The sequence below is a fragment of the Stenella coeruleoalba genome, assembly GCF_951394435.1.
Source record: "Stenella coeruleoalba genome assembly, chromosome: 9".
In the NCBI taxonomy this organism is placed as follows: Eukaryota; Metazoa; Chordata; class Mammalia; order Artiodactyla; family Delphinidae; genus Stenella; species Stenella coeruleoalba.
This window is the reverse complement of record NC_137155.1, coordinates 36,263,011-36,290,527: the sequence shown is the minus strand read 5'-3', so window position 1 is coordinate 36,290,527 and position 27,517 is coordinate 36,263,011. Positions and strand designations below refer to the sequence as shown.

The 27,517-nt window shown below is 40.0% G+C and overlaps 1 protein-coding gene across 1 annotated transcript in view; it reads left to right on the top strand.

Annotated features, from left to right (window-relative positions):
- The first annotated feature begins 8,909 nt into the window (after positions 1-8,909).
- The window catches only part of TSPAN13 (tetraspanin 13), a 34,276-nt gene continuing 15,668 nt past the window's right edge, over positions 8,910-27,517 (top strand). The window contains exon 1 of the mRNA XM_079931771.1: positions 8,910-9,313. Coding sequence (XP_079787897.1) covers positions 9,251-9,313 — 63 coding nt within the window. The 5' untranslated portion in view covers positions 8,910-9,250. The remainder of the gene's footprint in view (positions 9,314-27,517) is intronic.

The following is a 27,517-nucleotide window of genomic DNA, read 5'->3' as shown; positions in this document are numbered from 1 at the left end:
ACAGAGACCATGTGGATAGTCCCTAAGACTAAGTGGAGAGAGAGAACATCTCAGCTGAACCCCAACAGGTGAGGATGTGAAAACAGACTCTGCAGACCAACCTGGTTGCCACCTCAATATCACCTAAGAGTCCTATCAACGTTATAGGGAGCAGAAGAATTGGCCAGCTCAGCCCTGCTCAAATTCTTGACCTATGAAATTATGAGATAGAATAAAGAGATTATTATTATTATTTTCTTTTTTGGTACACGGGCCTCTCACTGTTGTGGCCTCTCCCGTTGCGGAGCACAGGCTCCGGATGCGCAGGCCCAGTGGCCATGGCTCACGGGCCCAGCTGCTCCGTGGCATGTGGCATCCTCCTGGACCGGGGCACGAACCCGTGTCCCCTGCATCGGCAGGCGGACTCTCAACCACTGCACCACCAGGGAAGCCCCAAGAGATTATTTTTTAAGCTATTAAATTTAGGGGTAATGTAATACATTATGCAGAAATAGATAATGGAGATCAGGGGTTTCTCCAAATTTATGTAACATTACCAATAATGCATTGTGACTGTAAGTTGTAGAGCAAAAAAAAAAGTTAAATTATTGATAATAAATAAATTTCAATTAATCATACTAGAGAGAAGATAATGACTTTTCTATTTTCTCTGTAGAAAATATTATAAAACGTTTACCACATAAAAAAGAGATCAAAAGTAAGTAGCCAAAAAGAAAAAATGTATTATACAGTTATATAAGTCAGTAAATTAATAAAAGCTATGTTTTTTTTTCAAGATTTTGTGAGATTTTAGGACTGATCATTTTAAAAATTTATAATTTGTTGTGTTTCCCTATTCTAGACAATTACTTAATTTTGTACCAAATTTTATTTTTTGCACTGTTATTCTTTCTCTTAAAGTGTTCCTCCAAATTTTCAGAACACTGAGGTCAAAGAGAAGATTCTATAAAGAGAATAGAATCTTCAAAGAGAATAGAATAGAATAGAATCTTCAAAGAGAAGATCAAAAAAATACAAAATGTCATGAGTGAAGTATCAGGAATCATAACGGCTTTGGACTTTTCAACAACACTGCAAAAGAGAATTTAATAAAGACCTTCAAACTTCTAAGGAGAAATAATTTCCAACCTAGATCAATACACTGGGCAATTTCAATAAAATGAGAGAGACGAATAGAAATATTTTCTGACCAGTTGTATAAAGTCTCAAAAAATTTACCATGCTCCTTTATTTTAGGAAAGTGCTAAACAATGTGTTCCAGTATATTTGAACTTGTAAACAGGATATGACTTAACTCAGACACACTTTTATTTCCCAAAATTATGTCTTTGCCCTAAATAGTACCTGGTAGAGTGCCAAAAATATCCTGAAGACACAGTTGGCATTTTATGGCAGTAACAGCTACTATACAAAACCCCCTGAGTTGAAATGACAAAAGTCACCTTACGAACTGTACTCCTTAATAAACAGTTATTGTTTTAAAGAAAAATTTGTGCAAGAAACTAAGTTTGAAAAATACACAGGTGGTTTTACTTTTTTTTTTTTTTTTTTTTTGCCGTACGCGGGCCTCTCACTGTTGTGGCCTCTCCCGTTGCGGAGCACAGGCTCCGGACGCGCAGGCTCAGCGGCCATGGCTCACGGGCCCAGCCGCTCCGCGGCGTGTGGGATCTTCCCGGACCGGGGCACGAACCCGTGTCCCCTGCATCGGCAGGTGGACTCTCAACCACTGCGCCAACAGGGAAGCCCGGTTTTACTATTTTTTTCCTAGAATACCATTGTTTATATAATATAAAATATCAGATTACTGCTACTTTAGGCTGTAAGTATTTCTCTCCCCGCTCTCAACTCTTTCACAGTCTAATCCCAAAGTGATCATCCAGGAACACTGTCAGCGCCCGGGGAGTCCCCGCTCACCCTTTCCCAATCACTGTTTCCACACACACTCCCTCAAATGCACGACTACCTGATATTTATGGTTATCGATGCCTCGATTTTATTTATAGTTTTTAAGTCATCTCTAAATACTGTCATTAAATTTATGTTTTTGAGTTTTATATAAATGGAATTATAAAATCTACATTCTTGCATTTGGGTTTCTTTCACTCAACTCCACGTTGGTAAGACACATCCATATTGTTGAGTTAGCTGGATTTTGTTCATTTTTGGTTTGGGATAGGTTTCCACTATGTGAGTGTACCATGATTTAGTTATCCATTTCTAGTATTGATGGATATCTGAGTTGTTTCCAGCTTGGACGATTTCCAGTGCAACAGAAGCTGCATTAGACTATATCAATCTCACTTTTAGAACTCATAAACTGTTTATAGGTGAGGCAGAAAGATACATTTTTATACAAATTAAGAACATTTAGTCACCCTTATAAATGCTAGGTTTCCTTCCATTTTTCTCAAACATAATGATAGCTTATTTAAATAAGCTATAAAGCTGTTGACCGCTTTAATTGCACCTTTTCCTGTTCATTCTAATATATTTGTATTAATTAAGGCAGTATTATTTGCTTTCAAATAAAAATAATGTATTTACTGAAGTAGCCATTGGACTAAATAAATACAACACATATTGATCTACAGCACTTAAAATGAAACACATTCAGGCCTCAGAATTGAAATAGGGTAGATTTCCAGAAAGATTTTTTTAGGTGTGATGGAATATTAATAAATTGCATCAATTCCCTCTAAATTGTAATCTCACTGGTATGTTGTTAATATAGTGAATAAAGAAAAATTGGAAGGGAGAATGTGGAGACAAAAGAGGCAAAGGGCCAAGAGGATTATCCCATCACTAAAGCTGATTGTCCCACCTCTTTAAAGTCAGCTGATCAGGTTGGATTTGTCTGGCCATCAAGCTGAATTTGCCCATTAGGCCCTGGAACTGTATGTAATTTTGTAATAGCTGAATATGCCACCAAAAATAGTCACTTACAGACATTTAGAATTGAGATTTTAGTGTCATATATGAGAAGATAGTCATATATATCTATATGTTTTAGTCTTCTTGGCATCATATGGAGGGGAAAATAAAGCAAGTAAAAGCAATAAAAACTTCAAGTTTAATTTGTGGTTAGAAGAAAAACATTTTCTGAAAATGAATTATGATTTGAGGTCTTTTAGCATGAATTGTGAAACATCCTACATAGCAAAAGGGGGTCTGAATATTATTGTAGGAGGGATGAATGTGTTGCATTTAATTGCTAAAGTTTGGCAAAACATCAAAAAGGATAACAGAGAAAATAGAGCAAGAGATAGACTCCGAAGGAGACAGACAGTTATTGATCAGCTCCTTCGTCTCCTTCTTGGCCAAGAAACTCCCTTCTCAAGCTTCATTCAATGCAAAAAGCTGCAAATCATTACAAAGGAAAGTTTCTACAGTTCTTTCCTTTATTTCCCTGGAGACACAAGAGTATCAGAGGAATAGATGACAAAGAAATTTGTAATAAAAAGAAAATCGTTATAAATAATTTAACTGGATCAATTCTAGTAAAATCACTGAGAGACATTTAAAAAATTGGCGTTTAATTTATTTAAGGATATTTTATTGACTAAGGAAAATACAGTGGGGTTTAGATATAGCAAAGTGTACTATAGTTGAAGCAATTTAAAATTTGCAGTATTACTGATATTTTATTTGACTATAAATTGTGCATGAGCAATTTTATTTTATATTTTATATATTTTATATTATATTTCTGAGAAGTCTAGAAAGTCTTTTGGTAACATAGTTAAAAGTTCTGTACAATAGCTTAGGAGTAATTTTACTTAGGATTTGTTGAACACAATCAAGTCTTGGTGTTGAATTATTAAAAAAGAAATGTTGACCTTAAACTGAACTGATAGAAAAAGAAAAACAGAATTAAAAAAAATTAAGATCATGTTAAGCTAAACCTAAGCCACAAATAAAGAGTTTTTAAATGAGGATTGTTAAAACATGCAATAGATTACCCAGATGAAGTGAGAGAATTTCCTTCCATGGTAAAATGACGAAGACTGAAAAATTGAAAGATCGTTTGAAATGTGACTAGAGAAATATTTTTAGGACAGAAGGGGAATATGTAGTCACAATTATTTTTCAGGAAAACACACCTCTCAGATCTCTCGTGGGAGCATAACTGAAGCCAGCCCCAACGCTATACTCTGAAATTCATCACAGCATTTGTGCTGATGTTTCTAGCCAATTACTGTGGCAGAGATACCAAGGCAGGCTCATTACAGGAGGGTGTGCTGGATGTCTCTGACATTTGGCTTTGGCTTGAAGACTCCCTGCTTTCCTTGCCAAAGCTTTTAAAAAGTGCACTGCAGTCTAAGACTTTCCTTCCTTCCTCCCTCCCTTTTCTCCTTCCTTCCTTTCCTCCTCCTTTCCTCCTTCCCTCTATCCCTCCCTCTCTTTTATCCTTCCTTCCCTCTGTCCTTCATAGAGGTCAGACCTGAATTGTGTTCTTTTAGCTCTCCTAGCCTCCTATGGCTCCTTTCCTATTTTCCCTCACAGATGTTTCTCCCAATAAATCTCTTGTGCATCTAATCCAGTCTTGGTGTTTGCTTCTCAGAGAATCTGGATTAATGCACGAGAATTCTGTTTGAATTAGATCAAAAACAAAACAAAACAAAACACATTTAAAACAAAGGAGAAAGAGAAAGGAGTATAGTAATCTCCTAAATTGTTAGAAACTCATCTCATATTACAGATTTATTTAAGGATTAAGAAATTATATGTAAAACTGATTAGATTTAGTTTGTCATTGTTATTCCTATTTAAAAACAGTTAAAAAAGCCGTTTTCTAGGAGACTCAATTTTTTTTTTTTTTTTTTTTTTTTTTGCGATACGCGGGCCTCTCACTGCTGTGGCCTCTCCCGTTGCGGAGCACAGGCCCTGGACGCGCAGGCTCAGCGGCCATGGCTCATGGGCCCAGCCACTCCGCGGCATGGGATCTTCCCAGACCAGGGCACGAACCCGTGTCCCCTGCATCGGCAGGTGGACTCTCAACCACTGCGCCACCAGGGAAGCCCGACAAATTTCTTTTATAAAAATAAAACTTCCTCTTCCACTTAGCAAAATAAACAGTCTCTTACCTTAGTCTCCAATATAATTCTCTGAGAAGAACTACAGACCAATGTCCTATTTTTTTTCTCACTCAAAAACAGCAATTTGTCAACAAAGGTGCAACATCAAAGCATAATTTGGAAAAAGGACATTACCTGTGGCAGATTTTATTTTCCAAAGATACACTACAGTACCTGGCATCCTCTGTGCTCTTCTGCAGTGTGACTTGTAACCCTCCCATCAAGAGGTGGCTCTGCTTTCCCCTCATTTTGAAACTTGTCAGGCTTGGGTTCTCCTGACTAGTAGAGAATGGTGGAGGTGATCTTCCTTGGATCTGTGCGTTGATATCTCTTACTAACTTTGGAAAATTCCTGACCATTATTTTCTCTTTACATATTTCTTCTGCCCCGTGTTCTTTCTCTTTTCCTTCTGGAACTATAGTCACACACACATTACTGGATTTTTGTCTCACAGGTATCAAATGCTCTGATCCATTTTTCCACTTTTCATCTTTGTGTTTTAGTTTTGAATTATCTTCAAGTTTACTTTTTTCTTCTGTTGTGTCCAGTCTGCTGAAATCACATTTTCAAAAATCTCTGATTATATTTTTCATTTTATTTTCATTTTCCCCTTAGTAATCTTTATCTTTCTGCTGAAATTCTCCGTGTGCTCCTGTATGTTTTCCACTAAATCCTTGAACACATTTATCATTTTGAGTTTTCAGGACCTGTCTGATAATTCTAATATCTGGATCATCTCTGGTTCTGCTTCTACTGACCATTTCTTCTTTTGACCATAGATCCAATTTTTTGGATCATCCAAGTCTTTCATAATTTTTGATTGTGTGTCAGGTAGTGTGTATAAAAGAACACTGAGAGCAAAGTAAATAATATTTACCAGCAGAAATGGGTACATCCTTTATTCTGCCAGGCTGCTACTATGGGTACCTAAGTCAGTCTGCACTATAGTTGAGCTGGGTCAGGATTTGTTACAGGTTTAGTTAGGTTCAGTTCAGCATTGGCTTCAAATGTTTTTAAGGACACAATCAAGATTTTCCTTTTATAGGAAGGAGACCTCATACAGATCTCTTTGTACTTTACAGTTCAGTCACCAGCATTCTCAGCCTCAGATGTGCTTTACAACTTGGCTGTTACTTTTTTTTTTTTTTGCTGGGGAGTGTTCTTTGCTCTTCTGTCATGTCCTTGGCTTTCACTCATGTCCTTATGAGTCCTCTCCCTTTCCTGCTGTTTTAACAGCTTTGGAGGGCTTTTGCAGTATACTGTAAAGAGATTTTTCTCTTCTGCTAATTCCTTAGCCTTTGGCAGCCACTGCTTTGGATTAGGTAAAGACCCAGATTGCTTTGTCTTTCCTGTCCTAATCTGTTTTTAGCCACTGTCATACTTGAGGATGTTTGTGCCCATTGAGATAGCTGGGGAGGGAGCTCTCTTGCCTGACCACAGCCTATAGAGCTTCAAATCCTTGTACTATGTGAAGGCCCATGGGTTAGAGTTGGCAAGTAGTTGTACACTCACTCTGTGGCTTTTGATCCTTGGATTATAAACTGTCACACTACACCCACATTAAAAGATGGTTAAATGATCAGCTAGTTTCTCTTTATCCCTCTCTATGGCAGTCTTCTTTCTATAGCTAATCCATAAGAGATAAAAACACTGTGGGCTTTTTCTTCCTAAGAATGTCTTATTACTTCTTGGATTTTAGTTCCTTTAGATGTCTTTGGTTCCTCAGTTCCATGAGAGGCTTTTTTTTTTTAGTTGAGGTGAAATTGATATATAACATTTCATACATTTCTGGTGTACAACATTATAATTCTATATCCACATACACCACAAAGTGATCATCACCAGAAGTCTCATTATCATCCATCATCATACAATTGATCCTCTTCACTCACTTTGCCTACCTCCCCACCCCTTTCCTCCCTGGTAACCACCAATCTGTTCTCTGTATCTGTGAATTTGTTTTTTGTTTGTTCATTTGTTTTGTTTTCTGATAGGTTTTTTTTTTTAAAAAAACGATAGTTTTGTAGCTTTTCTAGCTCATTCTTGTTAGGGTGGGAGCAAATGGTCTTTTGCAAATTTCTACATCCAAATTCTAAGGTGGAATCCCACTATGTTCACTTGTTTTGTTTTCCAATTTGCAGTACTTTCTTGGTTTTCTCTCTTAAAGGCCACAACTCCTAATGCAACCCTCCTACAACTTTAGCTCTTGCCTGGTTTCCGTAACTGCTCCCTTAAATTGCCCCCCAGACTTAAGGGGAATTATAATAACTACCTGCTCTTGCTAGCTCTGAGCTGCTTCACTATCCTTTGTTGGCTTCCTTTAACCTTGTCCATATTTTTCAGAACAGTCCCTTTATTAAACTCTTCTCAGTCATTGAAATGAGCCACCTCCTTCCTGCTGGGCCCCTGACTGATAGGGCACATTCCTATGAGAAAAAGTAAGAGATTCAACCCACAGGCAGATAGTAGAGTGTATTATGAAGAAAGCAAATAGAGAATTGTCACAGTTGGTTGAGTTATGTTGAAGTGGTAGTAACGTTGGTGACATCCACGAATGAGAAGAGAAAGAATAGATTTCCCCCCTAATTCTTCTTTAATAAGCCTCTGGCTTCTCAAATGGAAAGCTGAGCCACAAAGTTTTATTTGGGTTTGAGGGTCATTTTCCAGATTAAAATTAAAAAAAAAAAGGAACTCATTTGGGTGTATACAAAAGGTTAATGTGGAATACCAAGGCTAAAGAATTAATGTGGCTTTCTTGGTATGGGAAGGTAAAGAGAGATTAGAAGAGGAAGCAGACAATTCCAAGAAGACAAATTATTTTTATCAGCTGCAATATTTTATTTAACATATACAGTATCATTTGCTATCACATAACTTACTCAGCATGAACCCTTAGGTTTCATATAAGTACCTGAATATTTCTGTCTAAGAACCTTCTTTGGTAGAAGGCACCATGAAATAACCAAACCTTTATTGGCTTAGCTTAGTGCTTGGAACACAGCAGGTTTTCAAAAACTGTTAGATATATTAATACTAGCTGACATATATTAAGGACTAGCTGAGTCCTTACACTGTGCCAGGCGCTCTGCAAAGAGTGCTTGACATACTGTTAATATCCCAATTTATAGGTGAGGAATCTGAGGATACATGAAGCATTTCTATAATAGACACTCAAAATGATAATGAATTGACAGAGGTGGAGACTGTGTCATTAAAAAATTTTCACAGTTGTTTGTGGGAAAAAACCCCTCAGCTTATTGAAATGCAAGATTGGAAGACAAAAAACCTCTTGATTTTCTTTTGCATGTATGATAAAGTTTATCAGCATTTTTGCAAATCCCTGAAGGATACATCTGACCTGACAAGAGTCACAATTATGGGCCATATACCTTACCTATTTTCTGAGAAAAGCAGAGATTTCATCTCTCCGTTTATTCTTTCACTTGTTTCCTTCCTTTCATTTTCCCCCACTTCATTCTCTCTTTTAAATCGTTCACGTTCATTCATTTATTGCTTCATTCCTTCCTTTTTTCCTTCATTCAAACAAGGCCAGGTGCTTAATTTTAAAATCTCATTCAAAATGGTGCCACGTCACCCGCTGGGGCCAAGAACCGAGAGGTGCTGTCATCTTTCTCCCTGCCAGCGTGGATCTCCGTGGAGTCCCGCCCTCTTCTCCTCACCTGCTCCCCAGGAACCCGCGGCGAGGTCGCTGCCACGCACTCTGGCCTCAGGCACTCTCCCTCAAGGCCTTCGCCCCTTCCCCCTCTCCCAGGGGCCGCCCCGCCCCGCCCCTCCCCTCCCCTGCCCTCCCCTCCCCTCCCCTGCCCTCCCCTCCCCTCCCCTCCCGGATCCCAGCTAGCTGAGCGCATTTATTTGCATATTTCTACCTTTGTTCCCCGCCGGCGGCCAATCAGCGCGCGGGGCGAGGCGGGGGTCTGGGCGGGGCTCGGGCTCCGACTCTGTCTTCAGCTGCTGCGGCCGCAGGTTCCAGAGCGGGTAGGAACCGCCGCGGGCGCGCCGCGCGCTGCAGCCCCTTCCCAAGCCCCGGGCTCCCCACCGCGTCCCCGCTGCTGCGTCGCCTCGGCCAGGCCCCGAAGGCAAGGACAAAGAGGCTGCCTGGAGGCTCCGCCGGAGCCAGACTTTACCTGCAGTTGCCGGGAACCTCAGGCTCCAAGATGGTTTGCGGGGGCTTCGCGTGTTCCAAGAACTGCCTGTGCGCGCTCAACCTACTCTACACCGTGAGTATCCCGAGCCCGTTCCTCCCCGCCTGGGGGCTTTGCACCTGCTCGGGTGCTCCGTGACTTCCCTGTCTGGCCAATGACTCTCACTTCATCCCGCACCCCCTTTCTGTCTTCCCACGCTCTGGCCTCCCCCGCCCGGCCTCGCCATCCGTCCCCGCCGGGGACCAGGAGCCGGCGACTGTCGCAGTCTCTTCCTTTCATTGTGAAGCCGCCGTCTTTCTGGCTCACTGGCCGCGTCTCTTCCCCATTGCTCTACCCCGCCCCCTCACCCACCGCCTTGTTTTTCAGTTATTTGACCAGACCTCTTCACTTTCCCATCCTTATACCTTCTGCAACTCGCTCTTGGCTCCCAAATCCATCTGGGGCGGATTTGGAGGCGGGAGCCGCCTCGGGTTTGAGGACAGTTTTGCAAAAATAGCGTGATCTGAAACTGACAAGGCGGCATATGGATGGTGTGCGTCGTGTTTAGCTCTACGTGCGCCTGTGATTTTAATTGAGGCCACCGTGTAGGTTCACAGGATATCCGCAGCTTCCGAAGTTTGTTTCGTGCTTACATAAAGGAATGTCTTTTTGCGGGGAGCGGGAGTTGGGGGGGGGAGTTTTGCTTATACCTGATGCTTTTTCCATGTATCTCCCCTCTTATCATTATCCTAAATCCATTTTAAGCTAAATTCTCCAGTAAATAAGCGAGCCTCCACCCAGGTTGTTTCTTTTCCTGCCAACCAGCTTGGGCTTTTTAGTTTTAACCCTGCAGTGTATGTTTGTAATTTTTGAGGGGCAATTCAGGGTGAACAGGAGGATGGGAGAGTAGATTGCCGTTTACCAATGGCCTACCACGTCCCAGATTTTACATACACTTTCCTTTTTCTGACAATCATCCGAGGCAAGGGGCATTGTCTAAATTTTATACGTAAGATAATAGACCGAAAAGGGCTTTAATAACTTTACATAGTTGATAGTTGGCGAGTCAAGAAGTGGAACCCAGGCTGTGGGATCCAGATCTTTCCACAGGCTTCTTTACCATGCAGAAGAAACTTCATCTTCTGTCATCATCCCTCCATCATAGTCTTGCTCCTGTCTATAAATACACCTGGGTTTGTTTTGCAGCATCCACCCTGAAAACAAACCCAGCTCCTGTGCATTAGCAGAGAGCTAGGCCATCTGTGCAAGCTTAGGTTACATCCTTGGAGTGCGGAGTCTGCCTGTGGTCCCCAGCAGGAGGGAGAGGCTGGGTCCTTTTAGCATTACTGTTCCCTTGTATGTGAACAGGGTTGCAAAGCTTTGAAAGCAAGACATAAACCTGTAAAAAGTATGTCTTTCTGACTAGTTAGTAGGAATCTAATCAACATGTCACTAATCCTAGATTTGGGAAAAATTCTAGACCACCTGGTGATTCAGGTACTTGTAATCGGAGATCCATGTCAAGTTTCAGATGAGAATCCACCTTTGTCTCACCTGAACATGCCTATCACATTGATTATTTATTAAGTAAAAGCTGACCAATTCTCCAGGTATTTTCTTTTGTTAGCATGAATGGCCTGTTTAGAACTTCACATTCCCCATTTTATGCTGACTTCTGCCCCTCCCCCTCATGATTTAGCTACCTGTTTGCCAGACATTTAACGTTATAGTATCTGCTTACACACAGTAGAATGTCTGTGTTGCATACTTACGTCACTGAGGAGGTCTATATAGATTAATATGCCGTATATATTTTTTTTCTAAAGGCAAGTTATTTTTAAGTCTGGTTCTGTTGCTTTTGAGACGTGTCATTTCTGCTTGAATCTCTTGTGTATTAGGAAAGCAAAGAGAAAGGTAACTCTGAAGGAACATATTATATAAGACTTTTATATCTGTTCTAAATTATTGACCTTCAGAGTGTATTCTATTGATTTTAATAGCACTGTAGTAAAAATTAATTGGAAATTCACAGGACTGTAAAGATGGTTGGCCCTTTTAAATCTAAACCTTTTTATTTTTTTTAAAATTTATTTATTTATTTATTTTTGGCTGCACGCGGGTTTTCTCTAGTTGCGGCGAGCAGGGGCTACTCTTTGTGCGGTGCGCGGGCTTCTCATTGCGGTGGCTTCTCTTGTTGCGGAGCACGGGCTCTATGCGTGCAGGTTTCAGTAGTTGTGGCTCGCGGGCTCCAGAGTGCAGGCTCAGTCGTTGTGGCACACGGGCTTAGTTGCTCGGGACCAGGGCTCGAACACGTGTCCCCTGCATTGGCAGACGGATTCTTAACCACTGCACCACCAGGGAAGCCCTAAGGCTTTTTAGAAAGAGGATATTTCTTAAAATGAATTACTGTCTACTGCTTATACATTGTGAACAAGTTTAGATGAGTTCAGCAGTTTAAACTGGAAATGAATGAAAGGTAAACATTGAACCAGGTCTCAAATAGATGATGAAAATGTGCCATTGCTATTATTTAGATTCTGTATCTTCCCTGGTTTCACCTCAGCATTTTAAGATGGGAAATGTCAGATGGTTGGGGGAAGGGTTAAGGCTGAAGACTTGGGAGACATTTCTTTTTAAGGCATGAATAGGAGGACCCTTTATAGGTTCCAATCCCACCTGGGTCGCTGCCTCCGAAATAAGCTCAAAGTTGTGGGATTGGATCTGAGATTATTTCTAAAAGTGTTAGTAAATCCAGGATTGCATATGGGTGTGGTAGGTGTAAAGGCCATGGTCTGCTTTGAGTCATCACTCTTGCCTTGAAGCATTTTCTTGAGGAACTTAGGGCAGCCTGACTGTCCACGTGCTCAGGTGGCCTGCTTATGACCTTGAGATTAGGGCAGAATTCGTGACCAGTCCAGAAAGCATGTCATTAAAATAGGTTGGATGGAACATCCCCCAAACTTGTCATGGATTTTTGATCACTAGCCAGAGGCGGGGCTGATTTTTGTTGTTGGTTATGGTTTGGTTGTTTTAATTAATAGAATCCCTAGTAATGAACAACTTTACGTTAGTGTAGTGAATATCAACAGTTTATAGATACGGGAGGAAAGGGAGAAGCTATGGTTTCTTTATGCACTTTCATGATGTTATACAAAAGAGAGTGACTTGCTCTAGAACTTCCTACATTTATAGAAACTGAATGTTTCTTCACTCAACAAATATTTATTGAGTGTCTACTGTGTGCAAGGCACTGTTCTGTCTGGGAATACAGCAGTGAACCAAACTGGGCTTTGAAATCAACATGCCTTATGAAGCCTCTTTTCATTCACTATCTTCTCTACATATGATCTCAAGAGCTTTCTTCAGTCAATAAACATTTGCTTACTGTGTGCATTCTGCTGAGAACTGTGGGAAATAATAAACACATACAAAGGCAAGTACCTCCTCTGTGAAGACAGGATCTAGTGGGGATTTATGGAGTGGAAAAATTAATGTTATATAAGGGAAGGACTGACTTTAGGTGCCACAAAATTTAGGACTAGGGTAGGTCTTTGTGGGTTGGAGAAGAAGGTATGATTGAATTGAGGAAGTGTGGAAATAGCTTGGTCTTTTTGATACTGTTCAGGATATAAACACAAGTGAAAACTGCTTTGGGAAAACGGTCTATTTTATTTTTAATCGTTTATTTTAAAATAATTTTGATTGAAAGTATTTTGAAAAAAAGTGAAAAATAACTCTAATTATTCCTAGTGATTTGTGGGGAATTTTAGAAGGTATGAAATAAGTGTTGTATTAAAATATGTAACGTTTTGAATATGTCTCCTTGTGCTTCTTAAGCAGAGAAGAAAAGACTTCTAGGAATCGACTGCTGTTTATATGTATGTGTGTGTGTGTGTGTGTGTGTGTGTATGAATAGTTTTAATTAAGAACGTAAGGAACAGAATATAACTCATGGTCTTTAAATAAGGGTCATTTCAGAAGTTTCAGTTTTGTTTCTTATTCTGTATTTATTCTTCTAAAATCTAAGTTTGCTTCTGTTGGTTTTTTGCAATATTTTTTCTATATCTTTGGTTGCTTTGGGGAAAAAAATCTCCATGCAGTCAAAAATTATACCAATTTACATTCATTTTAAGGCATATGTTTATTTGCGTTTTAGGTATCTCTGAAATTGAGGTTGTCTTAAAATAGGTAAAACATAGCAGATAAATATATATATATATATATATATAATATATATATATATATATATATATATATATATATCTGTACAGTCTATGGAGAGAAAAACAGCTGGGTTTCGGAAGAAAACCTAAATTTGAATACCAACTGTACAGCTTGCTTGGAATTTAACCTTGGGCAAACGTCTCCATCTGAGTTTCACTTTTTTCATTTATAAACTGGTGATGATATTTTTCATTCTTCCCGTGTGGAGTTGTTAGGATAAAAGGAGAGAATGTGGATAAATGCTTTGGATGTGCTATAGAAAAAAGAGCAAGTTGTTACAGCTTCGTGGAAAAAGTTGAATTATTTTAAATTTCTGAATTACAAACCTGTAAGTTACAATGGAAAGGTTTTCAAGCTACTGGGATTTCTAACACTTACAGGCTGGTGTTAACTCAAGCAGCCCCTACGGGGGCAAGAGTTCATACCCTCAAAGCAGTAATATTAATCTTTCAGTTGTAAGAAAAAAATGACTGAGGTATGGTGGGTATAAATTTGGAACGATTTTCCTGTACATTTTTAAAAATCCTATTCTGGTAATTAGAGGGCTGGAAAAGTATAATTTTGTTCAGTTTCTACTCCAAAATAAATGAAAAACGCTAATACTTCAGCCAAAGAAAAAAATCTACTTTTGTAATTGCCTTCAAATTATTGTATTTGACATTTTTCAAAATTCTGATCATTATTTTTCAAATTATTCTTATTTAATATGTGGTTAGGCTTATGTTATTTCTCAGCCCTTGTTCAAACTACTGAATGAATTTAAAATATTTAAGTGGTTGCTGAATATTTACTTGGATTTTGAATTTAAAAATGATTCACTGTTTACAGAACCTGGAATTTTCACGTGATGCTGTTGAGCTGGTGTTCATAGTCGGCCTTTGTGCCAAATGTGTTTGTGAAATTTCCCAACTTTTGATTTTAAAACAGTTACCGAAATGTGCTATTTATGTCATTTCTTACTTGAAATGAGGTTATTTTCTTTCACAAAGTTTAACAACATAATTAAGAGGCTTTTAGAAAGAAAGAAAATTTATTAGGGGAATAATTGTATTTCAGCCTACGTTTGAAAAGTGAGATTTGAACATCTCAGTGGTTTAATTTGCATACAGTTTTAGGTAGTTTAAAAGTGGGCCATCATCACCTCAAACACATATGAATTACTGGTGAAGACAGGCTAGGTTTAGTTCGTCTTCCTTCTTATCACATTTCACCTGAATTGTTCCTCCATATTATCTTATCACTGTAAAATGAATAACGCACTTGTAATAGTGGATGAAAACTCTCAGAGAATAAACCCGAATTCCTTAGCATGCCATTCAAGATCTTTCACCATCCGCTCTTCCCGTGTGCATGTCTTCATATATTTCAGCCACAGAGGGTTCTCCAGACATTTTGCCCTTTGTTGCCTGTCTTTGCTGATCCTCTGCTCTTGACCTATAATACCTTGTTCTGTCTTTGTAAAACTACTCAAATAAAGCCTCCCGTTTCTTAAGTCAGAAAGAATTGTTTCCTTAAATTTTCACTTGGGAATCAATCTTACTACTTGAGTGCCACCCCAGACTAATTCAATCAGTATTCAGAGACAGGGAGAGGCATGTGATTTTTTGGTTAAAAAAAACCCTTTTTAAAATCTTCCTAGCTAATTCTAAATTACAGTGAGGGCTGAGAGTCAGTGTTGTAAGATTTTATTTTACTCTGTCTTTGCCATTAACCATACCAATGCTCCATACTATAGATTGCTTTGTGTTTGCTTTTTCCCCAGCTAGACTATCCACCGTTTATTGGCGGAGATAGATCATAGCTTTCTCTTTGTTGCATCCTTTGGTTTGTAGCATTTTTTTTTTTTTTTTTTTTAGCACAGAGCTTATACTTTCTAAATACTTCTTGAATGGAATTTGCAGAATTGGCTGTTCCCTTTTCAACAGAGGTAAAACATACCTAATGAAAGCTTGCATAAACAGGATAATTTGATCAAAATTAAATCTAGAAGGCAGCCAAATATTTTAAGACATGAAAATTAGCGTTGGGTTAAAAATAATAAATAGGAATTGCTTTTATCTGTCTACTGTAGAATCTAATATGTTTCTTGAAATACTCTTTTCTCTTTTCTCTCCCATTGTTGGCCAAGCTCTCCTGTGCATCTGAGGTTTTCCTGTAACCTTTCCCATGAACAAATCAGCTTTCCGTAAAATTGTACTAGAATCATTGTTGGATAGGGTTCTTTATATTATTAGTCTAATTTATTATTATTAGTCTAACATAAATGTTAAGACGAACCCAAATAATTTTTCTTTTATTCATTCCAATAATGTTAATTAAGCAAGAGCAGCAGTGAGCGAAACAAACCAAAAGGTCCTGCGTTCATGGATCTTACATTTGGGGAGGAAGGTAGATGATAAGCAAATAAGCAAATAAGTTATACATCATGTTAGAAGGTAAAATGCTATGGAGAAAAATGGAGTAAGAAGGCTGAAGCACAGTGGGGCAGTGGGGGGGGGGGGTAGGGGAGGATAAGGGCATACTTTTATGTGTGGTGGTCAGGATTAGCCTTCTCGGTAAGATAGCAGTGGAACAACAACTTGAAAGAGGTGAAGGACAGACATCTGGAAAAAGTCAGTGGAGGGAACGGCCTTTGAGAGATCCTGAAGGAGTATTTCTGATTTATGCAAGGGACAGAGAAGACGCCTGTGGCTGGGACAGAGTGAGCAAGCGGTGGCTGGAGTGGTTGGAAATGAGTCAGAGAGTTTCTGGGACCCAGATTGAAGGAATTGAACTTTTACACCAAGGGAAATGGGGAGCCATTGGTGGCTTTGGGCATGATTTTCATTTAAACGTTTGTCTGGCTCCTGAATTGAAAGTAGATTACAGATGGCAAAAGTAGAAACAGTGAGATCACCTGTAAGGCTACTGCAGTAATTTAAGCAAAGATGATGGAGGTTTGGACCAATATTATAGCAATGGAAGTAAGAGAAATGGTCAGCTTTTGGGTGTATTTTGAAGGTGGTGCCAACATAGTTTCCTGATGGATGAGAATATGGAGTGCGACCAGTCACAGATTACTTGTGGTTTATGGCCTAAACAACTGGCTTGCTGAATCTGCTGTTAACGGGAATGGGGAGACTGGGTGGAACAGGCTTTGGAAGGAACATAAGAGGTTCAGTATTAGATGTGATGCCAATAAGATACCCAAGTGGAGATGTCAGATGGCAGGTAGTCTAATAAAGGACACTCCTTTTTTTTTTTTTTTTTTTTTTTTTTTTGCGGTACGTGGGCCTCTCACTGTTGTGGCCTCTCCCGTTGCGGAGCACAGGCTCCGGACGCGCAGGCTCAGTGGCCATGGCTCACGGGCCCAGCCGCTCTGCGGCATGTGGGCTCTTCCCGGACCGGGGCACGAACCTGTGTTCCCTGCATCGGCAGGCGGACTCTCAACCACTGCGCCACCAGGGAAGCCCAGGACACTCTTATAATAACAGTTTTCAGAGACAAGGAGGAACCAGCCAAGGAGCCTGAGAAGCAATGGCCTGTCAGGTAGGAGGAAAACCTGGTAGAGGCGGGTGTCTTAGAAGCCAAATGCACGTCATTTTAAGGAGGCAGAGTTGAACATCTGTGTCAAATGCTGCCAAGTAAGATGAGGACTAAGTTATGATTCTTAAGTTGATCAATGAAGAAGTCACTGAAAAAAGCAATTTCCCTTTTATTTTGTCATATGATAGACTATATGTCCCTCAACAGTAAGGACCGTGTCCCAATCACTCCGGCTTTCCTGAATGCCCAGCACAGCCTTGCCATATGGTTGACATTTAGTTGATTGAAAGAAGGAGGCAGTGCAGGGCTGTTTCACCCATAATTCCACTTCTTCTCTCCCAAAACTGCTCCGAAGAAGGAAGACGTAGGGTGGGGTTGAAACTTTGTTGGCAGTTGTGAGTGCTACCTCAAACCAGTTATCCTTGGAAAATGGCAAGTCAGGATGCCTTACTTTTGATTCTCTTTATATAATTTCTTCCCAGCAGATATTATATATTATGTATTCCGTGCCTTGTAAGTATAAAGCAATCTGCTTGGCACCAAGGAGAACACAGGGAAGAAAAATATGTGACAACAGCACATGAGCCTTCCTTGTATCATTTGAGGAATGAAAATGAGACGAAGAACTGCGGTCTTGGCTTCAACACTAAATGTCTGGATATTTAGCAGTATCCAGATTATTTACAGAATTTTCAAATTTCCATCCAGATGTTTGGTATCAGAGAAACACATGCTTCATAATCACTGAATTGTTCTTCAATTGTTCACATTAGGCAGAAGTTCAGAGGGAGAGTTCAGTGTCACGTGTAATTACTCTTATGACTGTTGAAGCATGGAGAGGTCTGGGGACTTAGTTTTTAATGTATCGGTGGATGCTGCGTTACATTTTGGTGGTATAGTCCTTTTAAATCTTATTACTGTTTTAAGTTTCTTACCCTCCACTATCATCACGTCTTCTCTCTTGCTTTAGTGCTGACAAAACATTTTTGAATGATTTAACTGCAGAATCGCATCCAGTTTTTGCAAAGTTCTACGTTCCTCTTTCGTCCTCAAAGCAATTCACTTACCCTGGTAGAATTTGGATGCTCAAAAAGTGTAGCTGCTCTAGAAATGCTCTCTCTTTGCATGTTGTTTCTGCAGTGTGGTGGATATTTGGTGAAAGAATGAAACTCTCTTTTATAGGTTATATAGAGAAAGAATAATCTGGAACACATGAGGCTGGATTTCTTCACCCCAAATATTGATTACGTTAGGGAATAAGCATTTCCCTATCCCTAAAGCGTAATGAACAAGATCATGAGCTCTTTCCATCTGCAGTGTATTTTGAGTACCTCTTCTGTACCAGGCACTTAGCCACATTCTAGGAATATCAGGTCAACACGTGCTTTGACTGTATGGCTCTCAAAGTGTAGAGGGCTCATTAGAAGAATTCGAAGTATGACTGGAGGTGGGGAATAGTGGCTAATGAGTTACCTTGAGAGGTAAGCCAGGCCCTTCGCATTCTTGGATTTGTCAGCCTGGTATTTGGACTTTATTCTGAGATTAGAAACAAAAGATAGCCGGCATGGGAATCACCTGATCTATTGGCTTTAAGTTAAAGACCATCAAAGACTACCATATTAGGAATAGAGTCCAGCTGCTGGTAAGAGAAACGCAGCTACTGCTGCTTCGAATAGTAAGCTGTATTATTTTCATGTAGCAAGATGTCTAGAAGTAGGTAATCTAGAGAAGGTGCACAATGCAAGCATGTTATCAAGGTCCCAATTATCCTGCCCTACCATCCTTGGTATGTGACTTTCTTCTTTGTCACCCAATTACATCTGCAACTCTAGGCATTAGGGTTTGTTCCCTGCTGGAAGAAGGATAACGCTGTAAAATGCTTTTCCTCATAAAGCTGTGTGTGTGTGTGTGTGTGTGTGTGTGTGTGTGTGTGTTAGAATAGTTCTATTGAGGTATTAATGACATACAATAAGCTGCACATATTTAAAGTATAAATTTGATAAAGTTGTGACACATATATACACCTGTGAAGCCATCATTGCTTTCACGACCTTGAACATATCAACCCCCAAAGTTTCCTTATCCTCCTTTGTAATCCCTCTCTCCTGGCACATAACCTTTGCTCCCAATTTGCAGGCAACCACTGACCTGCTTAGCAGTAAAATTGAGGCTGGAGTTCAATTTGGTAAGCCTGGGGAGGGTGTTGCAGGAGGGAGGTGGCCTAGGACATTTCTCTGGCCCACTGAGTCACTTCTCGTGTGGTCCTTAGAGTAAAAAGTTTCAGGGAGGTCTTTTAGGCTAAAAGGGAGTGCTCCTGTTTTGTAAAAGCCCATTGACAAAGTGAAGGATTTAGAGTTAGTCTAGGCGGGGAAGGTGGTCACAGTGGGGAAGGTAGACAGGGTCACTGCAAGTTTGCAAGTATTAAAAATGTTACGATAAACACTTGCAAGATGAAGCTTGCCTTGACCAGAATTCTTTATAAGTTATAAATGAACTTAAAAGAATGTGTTGGCGAGATAGCACAAACTCTTAGAAGGATATAATTGGGAGATTCAGTAGTTGGATCATCAAGTATGGCTGGATCAAGGGGCTCAGAAAAGGTCAGAACTCTCTTGTTCCTTCTATCCACTTCTCAGCCCAGCTTGCCTCTGCGTAGATTCTTTTTGAGGCCAGAACTTTCCATGTGCAAGATGGCCACTGGCAGAATCAATTTTAATTGTCCTTATGGCTTGCTATACCAGAGGAACCCTTTTTTTCTCTTTCAATATTCCTGTATGATCATATGGGACATACTAATTAACCCTGTTGGTTTATGGACCCAACCCATGAACCAATCACTGTGTGTAGGAGGATGAGCAACCATGATGGCTGCTGGCAGTGGTTAGAGGGGGCCAGTGAGACGCTGTGATTATGGGTTTTATAAGAAATGTATGTGCTGGGTTGTAAAAACACCGTATGTCCCCTACAGAGATCACTTGTCCTCTGAGTAGGAATTTGAATCTTCTCTTCCTAATTCTAGAATGTTCTAGCAACTCCACCATGTGAAAGGCCTACTGTAGTGGTTTAATGCTTCAACACCTACTTAAGCCAGATTGTAAAGAACATTATGCACAACACTTTTTTTCTTTCTTCTGGAGTGGCATTGTGTGTAATTGATCCAAAAAGTGCGTAAATACATGTTTATTAGTTTTAAATAATTTTATTTGCTAGAGTGATCTCAAAGATAAAGACTGTGCATCCCGACTAGGATTTCTTGCTCCCCTCCTCCAGGAAGTGCACTGTGTGCTTGTGTATGAATGTTGGCATATGTGACAAATTTTCTAGGTCGCGTAAAAGAAAAATAAGCACAAAATGAATAAGCAAGGATTTGGTAGTTAACTAATAGCAAAGTTGTATGAGTGAGGACCTTATTGTTCGTTTATACATGACTGTGCAACCAGATCTCATAGGGAGTAAGTCAAGGAGACGCTAATCAAACCTATATCAATCTGGCTACAAAGCAAGAACTACAGTTTCTTATGCATTATAATATTGTCTTTACTATTATATCTCGATGTTAAAAATTACTTAACTATGTTGCTAGGCACTATGATATGGTCCTACAGGAAGAAAAAAATGCACCAAACAGAAAGGTTGCCACAGTTCTGCCTCTGTCATTGGGTATGTCATTTTGCTACTCTGATTTATCACCTATAAAATGAGGGGACTCGGTTAGGGTCACTGGCCAGATAGCTTTGTGCCGCTAGTGCCCTCCTTCATCAGAATCTATGGGATTTCCCTGGCAGTCCAGTGGTTAAAAATTCGCCTTCCTATGCAGGGGATGCGGGTTCGATCCCTGGTCAGGGAACTAAGATCCCTCATGTCACGGGGCAACTAAGCCCACGCATCGCAACTACTGAGCCCACGAGCCTCAACTAGAGAGAAGCCAGGGCACCACAATGAAAGATCCCACACAACTAAGACCCGATGCAGCCAAAAATAAAAATAAATACATTTTTTTAAGAAAAGAATCTATCCATGTGCGTACTAATAGTTTTGCCACCACCTCCTTTTTTAAGGATCTGCTTGGGGAAGCAATACCAGTTATAGACACTTTTATAATCTTGCCTTGGCGTGGCTTTTCAGAAATTTCAGCTTTTGTACTGTCTCTTTTAAAAGCTCATTTTTTGTATGATTCACTTTTCTTTGTTTTAAAGAGAGAACAGGAAAGGTTGGCGCTTCCTGTTCATAAATAACATTGCTATCAACAAGTTAACAGATCCATAATTTGTTTTTATCAGCCTTCTGTCTCCCAAAGGAAGGAAACTATTTGTCATAGGTCTAAATTTACTTTCTATTACCATTGGTCTCATAAGGAAACTGTTGTTATTATTAAACAAAAAATTCATGCAGTTTCTTTGTCTACCAGGTTCTAGTTACAAGCAGGCTTTTTAATTATACAGTTAGAATCTTATTGGAATCCATAATTTTTATATCACTCATTTGGAAGACTTCACATAATCCCATTCTCTTCAAAATTACAAACCAGCCATAACATACAATTACCACTATTCAGAAATAAATTGCTTCATTATTACCTTTAAAAGGCTCCTTCTTAGTAAAAGTTAAAGAAACACTGATAATCAGATCTAATTAGAGGCATATCATAAAACTTTAGGTGTTGTTTCTAATTTAAAAAGTTAATTATGAGTACTTGGGGGTTTTTGTTACAGTGTGTTAGAGACAGCAGTCACACCCAAAAACATTTATGTTGTTTTCAATTTTGCTTTATTAAAAAAACCAAACAGGGCTTCCCTGGTGGTGCAGTGGTTAAGAATCCGCCTGCCAATGCAGGGGACACGGGATCGAGCCCTGGTCCGGGAAGATCCCACATGCCGCGGAGCAACTAAGCCAGTGTGCCATGACTACTGAGCCTGCATTCTAGAGCCCGCGAACCACAACTACTGAGCCCCTGTGCCACAACTACTGAAGCCCGTGTGCCTAGAGCCCGTGCTCCGCAACAAGAGAAGCCACTGCAATGAGCAGCCTGCGCACCGCAAGGAAGAGTAGCCCCCACTCACCGCAACTAGAGAAAGCCCGCAAGAAGCAACGAAGACCCAGTGCAGCCGTAAATAAATAAATGTTTAAAAAAACCCCAAAAAACCCAAACATATTTTGGGGGTTTATCATAAAATTGAGTCACTTAAGTAAGTTTATGTTTGGACAGTTTCTCTGTGTGGTAATAAATGCAAAATTTGTTTTTGATTGGACAGTTAAATCATGTTCTCTTCTACGTTACAAATGAGAATGTGTATTTAGGAGTCGGGTACCAGAAGGAGGTGATAGGGTGGTGTCAAGATGCACACGTGAGTCTACCCAAGTATGACAGACCTAGAGCTTCACTTTCTGTTATAAACAAGTGGACAGTCAGTGAATTACTGCCTACTGTCTTCAGGTCTCTACCACCTTCATTTGAAAGCTCTCCTTTTTCTTAAGTGGGTGCAAATTGTAGGGGAGAATGTGGGCAGTACCTGGAGATGCACAGTTGGGAATTAATGTGAAATATTTGAGAGACAAATGAGAATATCTTGATGCAAGTAGCCATGTTTGGGGAATTGTGGGAAAAAAGGCTGGATGAGGCAAGTTGGACAGATTTACAGAGGAAAGCAAAGCGGAAGAATTTAGTATTGGTGTTCCAGTAAGAAAAGGGTTGTTACATTTTCAGGCTACTTGTAACTTGGAAATGCTTTATGTGCACGCAAAGTAATATGGTGGACTCATGTGATCCCAACAGCCTGATTTCACAAATGCCAGTGTTTTGCTATGTCTCTTCTTAAGAGGTTCAAAGTTATAAAGGGCCCCCTCTGTTCCCTTTCCCAATCCCCACCAAAAGTATCATACTCACTATCCTAAAATCAACATACGTCATTTCTATGCATGTTTATATATGACAATTTGATCTGGTAATCAACCACAGAGAAAATATAGTGGGTTTTTTTTTAATAATTTATTTTTGGCTGCGTTGGGTGTTCGTTGCTGCGCATGGGCTTTCTCTGGTTGCCGAGAGCGGGGGCTACTCTTCCTTGCTGTGCTCGGGCTTCTCATTGCGGTGGCTTCTCTTGTTGTGGAGCACGGGCTCTAGGCACGTGGGCTTCAGTAGTTGCAGCGTGTGGGCTCAGTGGTTGTGGTTCGCGGGCTTAGTTGCTCCGTGGCATGTGGGATCTTCCCGGACCAGGGCTCGAGCCCATGTCCCCTTCATTGGCAGGTGGATTCTTTTTTTTTTTTTGCTTCGGTACACGGGCCTCTCACTGTTGTGGCCTCTCCCGTTGCGGAGCACAGGCTCCGGACGCGCAGGCTCAGCGGCCATGGCTCACGGGCCCAGCCGCTCCACGGCATGTGGGATCTTCCCGGACTGGGGCACGAACCCGTGTCTCCTGCATCGGCAGGCGGACTCTCAACCATTGCGCCACCAGGGAAGTCCTAAAGTGTTGTTTTTGTGTTTGAAAACTTATGTAAATGGTCTGTTTTATCAATATTTATACAATTTGTTTCATTTTTATGTTTGGAATTTATAGATTTAATAGAAATAGATTAACACTTGTATACTACTGTGTGATCACACCAGAGTTTGTGAATTCCCTAGTCATGGTGTTTGAGGTTGTTTTACATTTTTTACTATTACAACCAAGGCTGCAGTAAAATCCTAATACATGTATGTCTGGCTGGGGACATGGGCATTTTTCTTGGATATTAACCTAGAAGCAGAATTGCTGGGTTAGTAAGAGACACGTATCTGTAACTTTTTGAGGTGCTGCCAAATTGTTCTGTAAAGTGCCTGCAACAGTTGACACTTCTACTGGAATGTGAGTTCTAGGTTCTCTGCATCCTCGTGTCATCAGGCTTAATGTTTGCCAATCTAGTGAATGTGAGATCCACTCTGAGGTTCACTAGTGAGTACCTCATTGTTCTAATTTTTGCTTTCCTGATATATAATGAGATCTAACATCTTTCATTTGTTTATTGGCCTTTTGGATTCTTCTTCAGTGAACTGCCTCTCATTACCTTTGACCACTTTTCAGTGTGCTTTTTGTCCTTTTAAATTGATTTGTAAGTGTTCTTTAATATATACTTCTGTGCTGGAAATATCTTCTAGTCCTAGGCATATCTGACATTTTTCTGTTTTTTTTTATCATATAGAATTTAAAATTTTAATGTGAGGTATAGTTTGGTGGGTTAGAACATGGATTCATATCGCAGTTCTATCCCTTCCTTGCTGTGTAACCTTGAGCTAATTTCTTAACATCTCTGTGCACAACTTCCCCCATCTGGAAAATGGAGGCAATAGTACTACCTACGTCTTAGGGTTGTTGAGAAGACTGAATTAGTTAATAAATGTAAAACATTTTGAATACTTCTTGTATGTAGTAAATGACATATTTGTATTATATGTGCTTTTGGGGGGTCTTGTTTAAGAGTGTTTCTTTAACCACAAAGGCAAAATATCTTTCTGTATTTTTTTCCCCAAAAGTTAAAATTTTGCTTTTTATATTTAGGCTTTAAATCTATGGCATGAGGTAGAGATTACTACTATTATTTTTCAAAATGGGAAGGTAGTTGTGGAAGAGCTATTAATTAAAGACTGCTCTTTCTCTACTGATGTAGAATTCCATATCTCATCAAGCCCACACTGTTGGTTTGTTTAGTTACTTGATTTTAATTACCAAACTATTATAATAAATTCTGATATTTGTTTGGATTATTTTTAACTTCTTTAGTTCTTTTAGTTTTATTTATATATTTAATTTTACTAAAAAAAAATAAAACACATTCAAAAGCTATAGAGTCAGGCTCAGGTTTTGAAGAGCATGGTGAAAGCAATAACAAAGACAGAATTTGGGACAGTTAAATGTGACCACTGACAAAGGTTGATTTGCCACTAGGAGCATTTCTTATGCAGGGTGCTAGTGACAGTGTAGCTGGGCTGAGAAAAAGTGCAGCAGACACAGGCCTTTCTCTTTAATCTTCTTAAAAATGTTCCTAGCTCTTTGATGACATTTATTCTTCCATGTAACTTAACGGATCATTGTATAAACTTTTACCCAAAACCATGAGACTTTGACTAGAAATACGTGAAGTTTGTAGGCTAAATTGGAGGTGAATTGATGCTCTATTATAACGAGTGTTCCCACCATGAACATGATAAATCTCTTCATTTAATTTAGGTCTTTTCCATGTTCTTCAATTCATTTTATAATTTTCTCCATGGATGTGTCGTAATACTTCTTTTAGATTTATTTATATGTACGTCATATTTTGGGCACCTATTACCAATTGCTTTTAAGGAAGTGCATGAAGAGATTTGGAGGTGCATCAGCATGCTGTTGATTTTGTATAGTGACCTTTCTGTGACCTTTTACACTGGAAATACAGCTTTCTGGAGGTCTAGACATGCAAAGGTCTTAGTTCAGCTTCCCGCTTCTGCCTGGTTTAAAACCCAAGTCCTTCCCCTTTAGGGACAGTTCTGATCTGGGAATTCCTTTGCATCCTCTCATGGCCACACAGTGCCAGTTGTATGCTTGCCGTCTGACTTTCAGTTCTCCTTTCCTTTCTGGCCTGTGGGAATTTACCATAGTTTCTCTGCACTCAGCTATATATATATATAAATATACATATAAATAAATATATATTATTTTAAAAGTTATTTGTTTATCTTTTTTGTTAATTAATTTATTTTTGGTTGCATTGGGTCTTTGTTGCTGCGCGCGGGCTTTCTCTAGTTGCGGCGAGCAGGGGCTACTCTTCGTTGCGGTGCACGGGCTTCTCATTGCGGTGGCTTCTCTTGTAGCGGAGCGTGGACTGTAGGCGCACGGGCTTCAGTAGTCGTGGCTCGAGGGCTCTAGAGCACAACCTCAGTAGTTGTGGTGCATGGGCTTAGTTGTTGCACGGCATGTGGGATTTTCCTGGACCAGGGTTGGAACCCATGTCCCCTGCATTGGCAGGTGGATTTTTAACCACTGCACCACGAGGGAAGTCCCTCAGCTAAATATTTAAATAAAATGTTGTCTTTTTCAATATTTTAAAGTATGAGTAGCAGGAAGGACTCAGTTACGTGGATAACTCAGTTGCCCAAGTTCTATGGTAGGATGAGTAATACTCTTCTCCCACCAAAGTTTCACATCCTCATCCTTAGAACCTGTGAATATGGGACCTTATATAGCAAAAGGGGCTTTGAAGATGTGATTAAATTAAGCATCTTGAGATAGGCGATTATTCTGGGTTACTGGGGGCCCTATATAATCACAAAGGTCTGTATAAGAGGGATGTAAGTGGCTTATACTCAGAGAAAGTGATGTGCTTAGAGAAGCAGGTTGCAGTCTGAGAAATTTGAAGATACAACACAGCTGGCTTTAAAGATGGAGAAAGGGGATATACCGGCCAAGGAGTGCAAGTGACTCCTACAAGCTAGAAAAGGCAAAGAAATGGATTCTCCCCTAGAGCTTCCAGAAGGAATGAAGTCTTACTGACACTGTTACTTTAGCTTAGTAAGACCCATGTTGGACTTCTGACCTCCAGAATTACAAGAGAATACGTTTGTGGTGTTTTAAGCCACTAAGCTTGTGCTAATTTGTTAAAATGGCAATAAGAAAGTGATACATCCTCTCAAATGTTTTTGAAGGAGAGGTGCCTAGTATCATTGATGGGGATGACTAAAACTATATTAGAGACACAGCAGAGCGAACTTGGTGAGGAATACTCTCGAGTGAGAGGTACATAGAAGGGTGTAACCTTTTTCTTCTCTTACCTAGAAGAAAAAAATCAGAGGAAAGATACTTGTGAATGTTCTAGATAATGTTTTCAATAACAGCATAAAGCCTAGTCTGGAAGCTAGAACTTCTTATAGAAGTGATAAAGTGCCCTACCCCCCTTTTAGTTATAGACATTATTTTTCAAAGGGGAAAAGATTCTCATTATTAATACTCCTGTAACTTGGGTAGCTGAGAGAGCAGAGAGCAGTTTTCTCCTTTTGTTGAAATGCTGCTGTTGTCAATAAAGGATTTGGTTTGCTGGGAGGGTACTGACAAGGGATACCTGAATAATTCACTCCAGCTACATGGTAGGGATTACGTTGATGGTAAAATATCACGCAGCTTTCTGTAACATGCATTCCTGACTTGTTCATCTCCAAATGCGAGAATTGTTTTGTGTGGGCTGCTGTGACAGATTACCACAAACATGGTGGCTTCAAAACAGCAGAAAGCTATTCTAACAGTTCACGAGGCCAGAAGTTCACCATCAAGTAAGTGGTTGCACTCCCTCTGAAGGCCCTAGGGGAGAATCTGTTCCTTGCCTCCTTGCCACTTTGTCTCTTCTGTCTTCTGGTGGCTGCCAGCATCCCTTGCCTTGCGGTCACATCACCCTCTGCCTCTGTCTTGATATTGCTGTCTCCTCTCTCTGTCTCTACTCTCCCTCTGCCTCTCTCGTAAGGGTACTTTTGATGACACTTAGAGGCTGCCTGATAATCCAGGATAAGCTTGTCCCTTTTAGACCCTTAATTGAGTCACATCTTTTGCC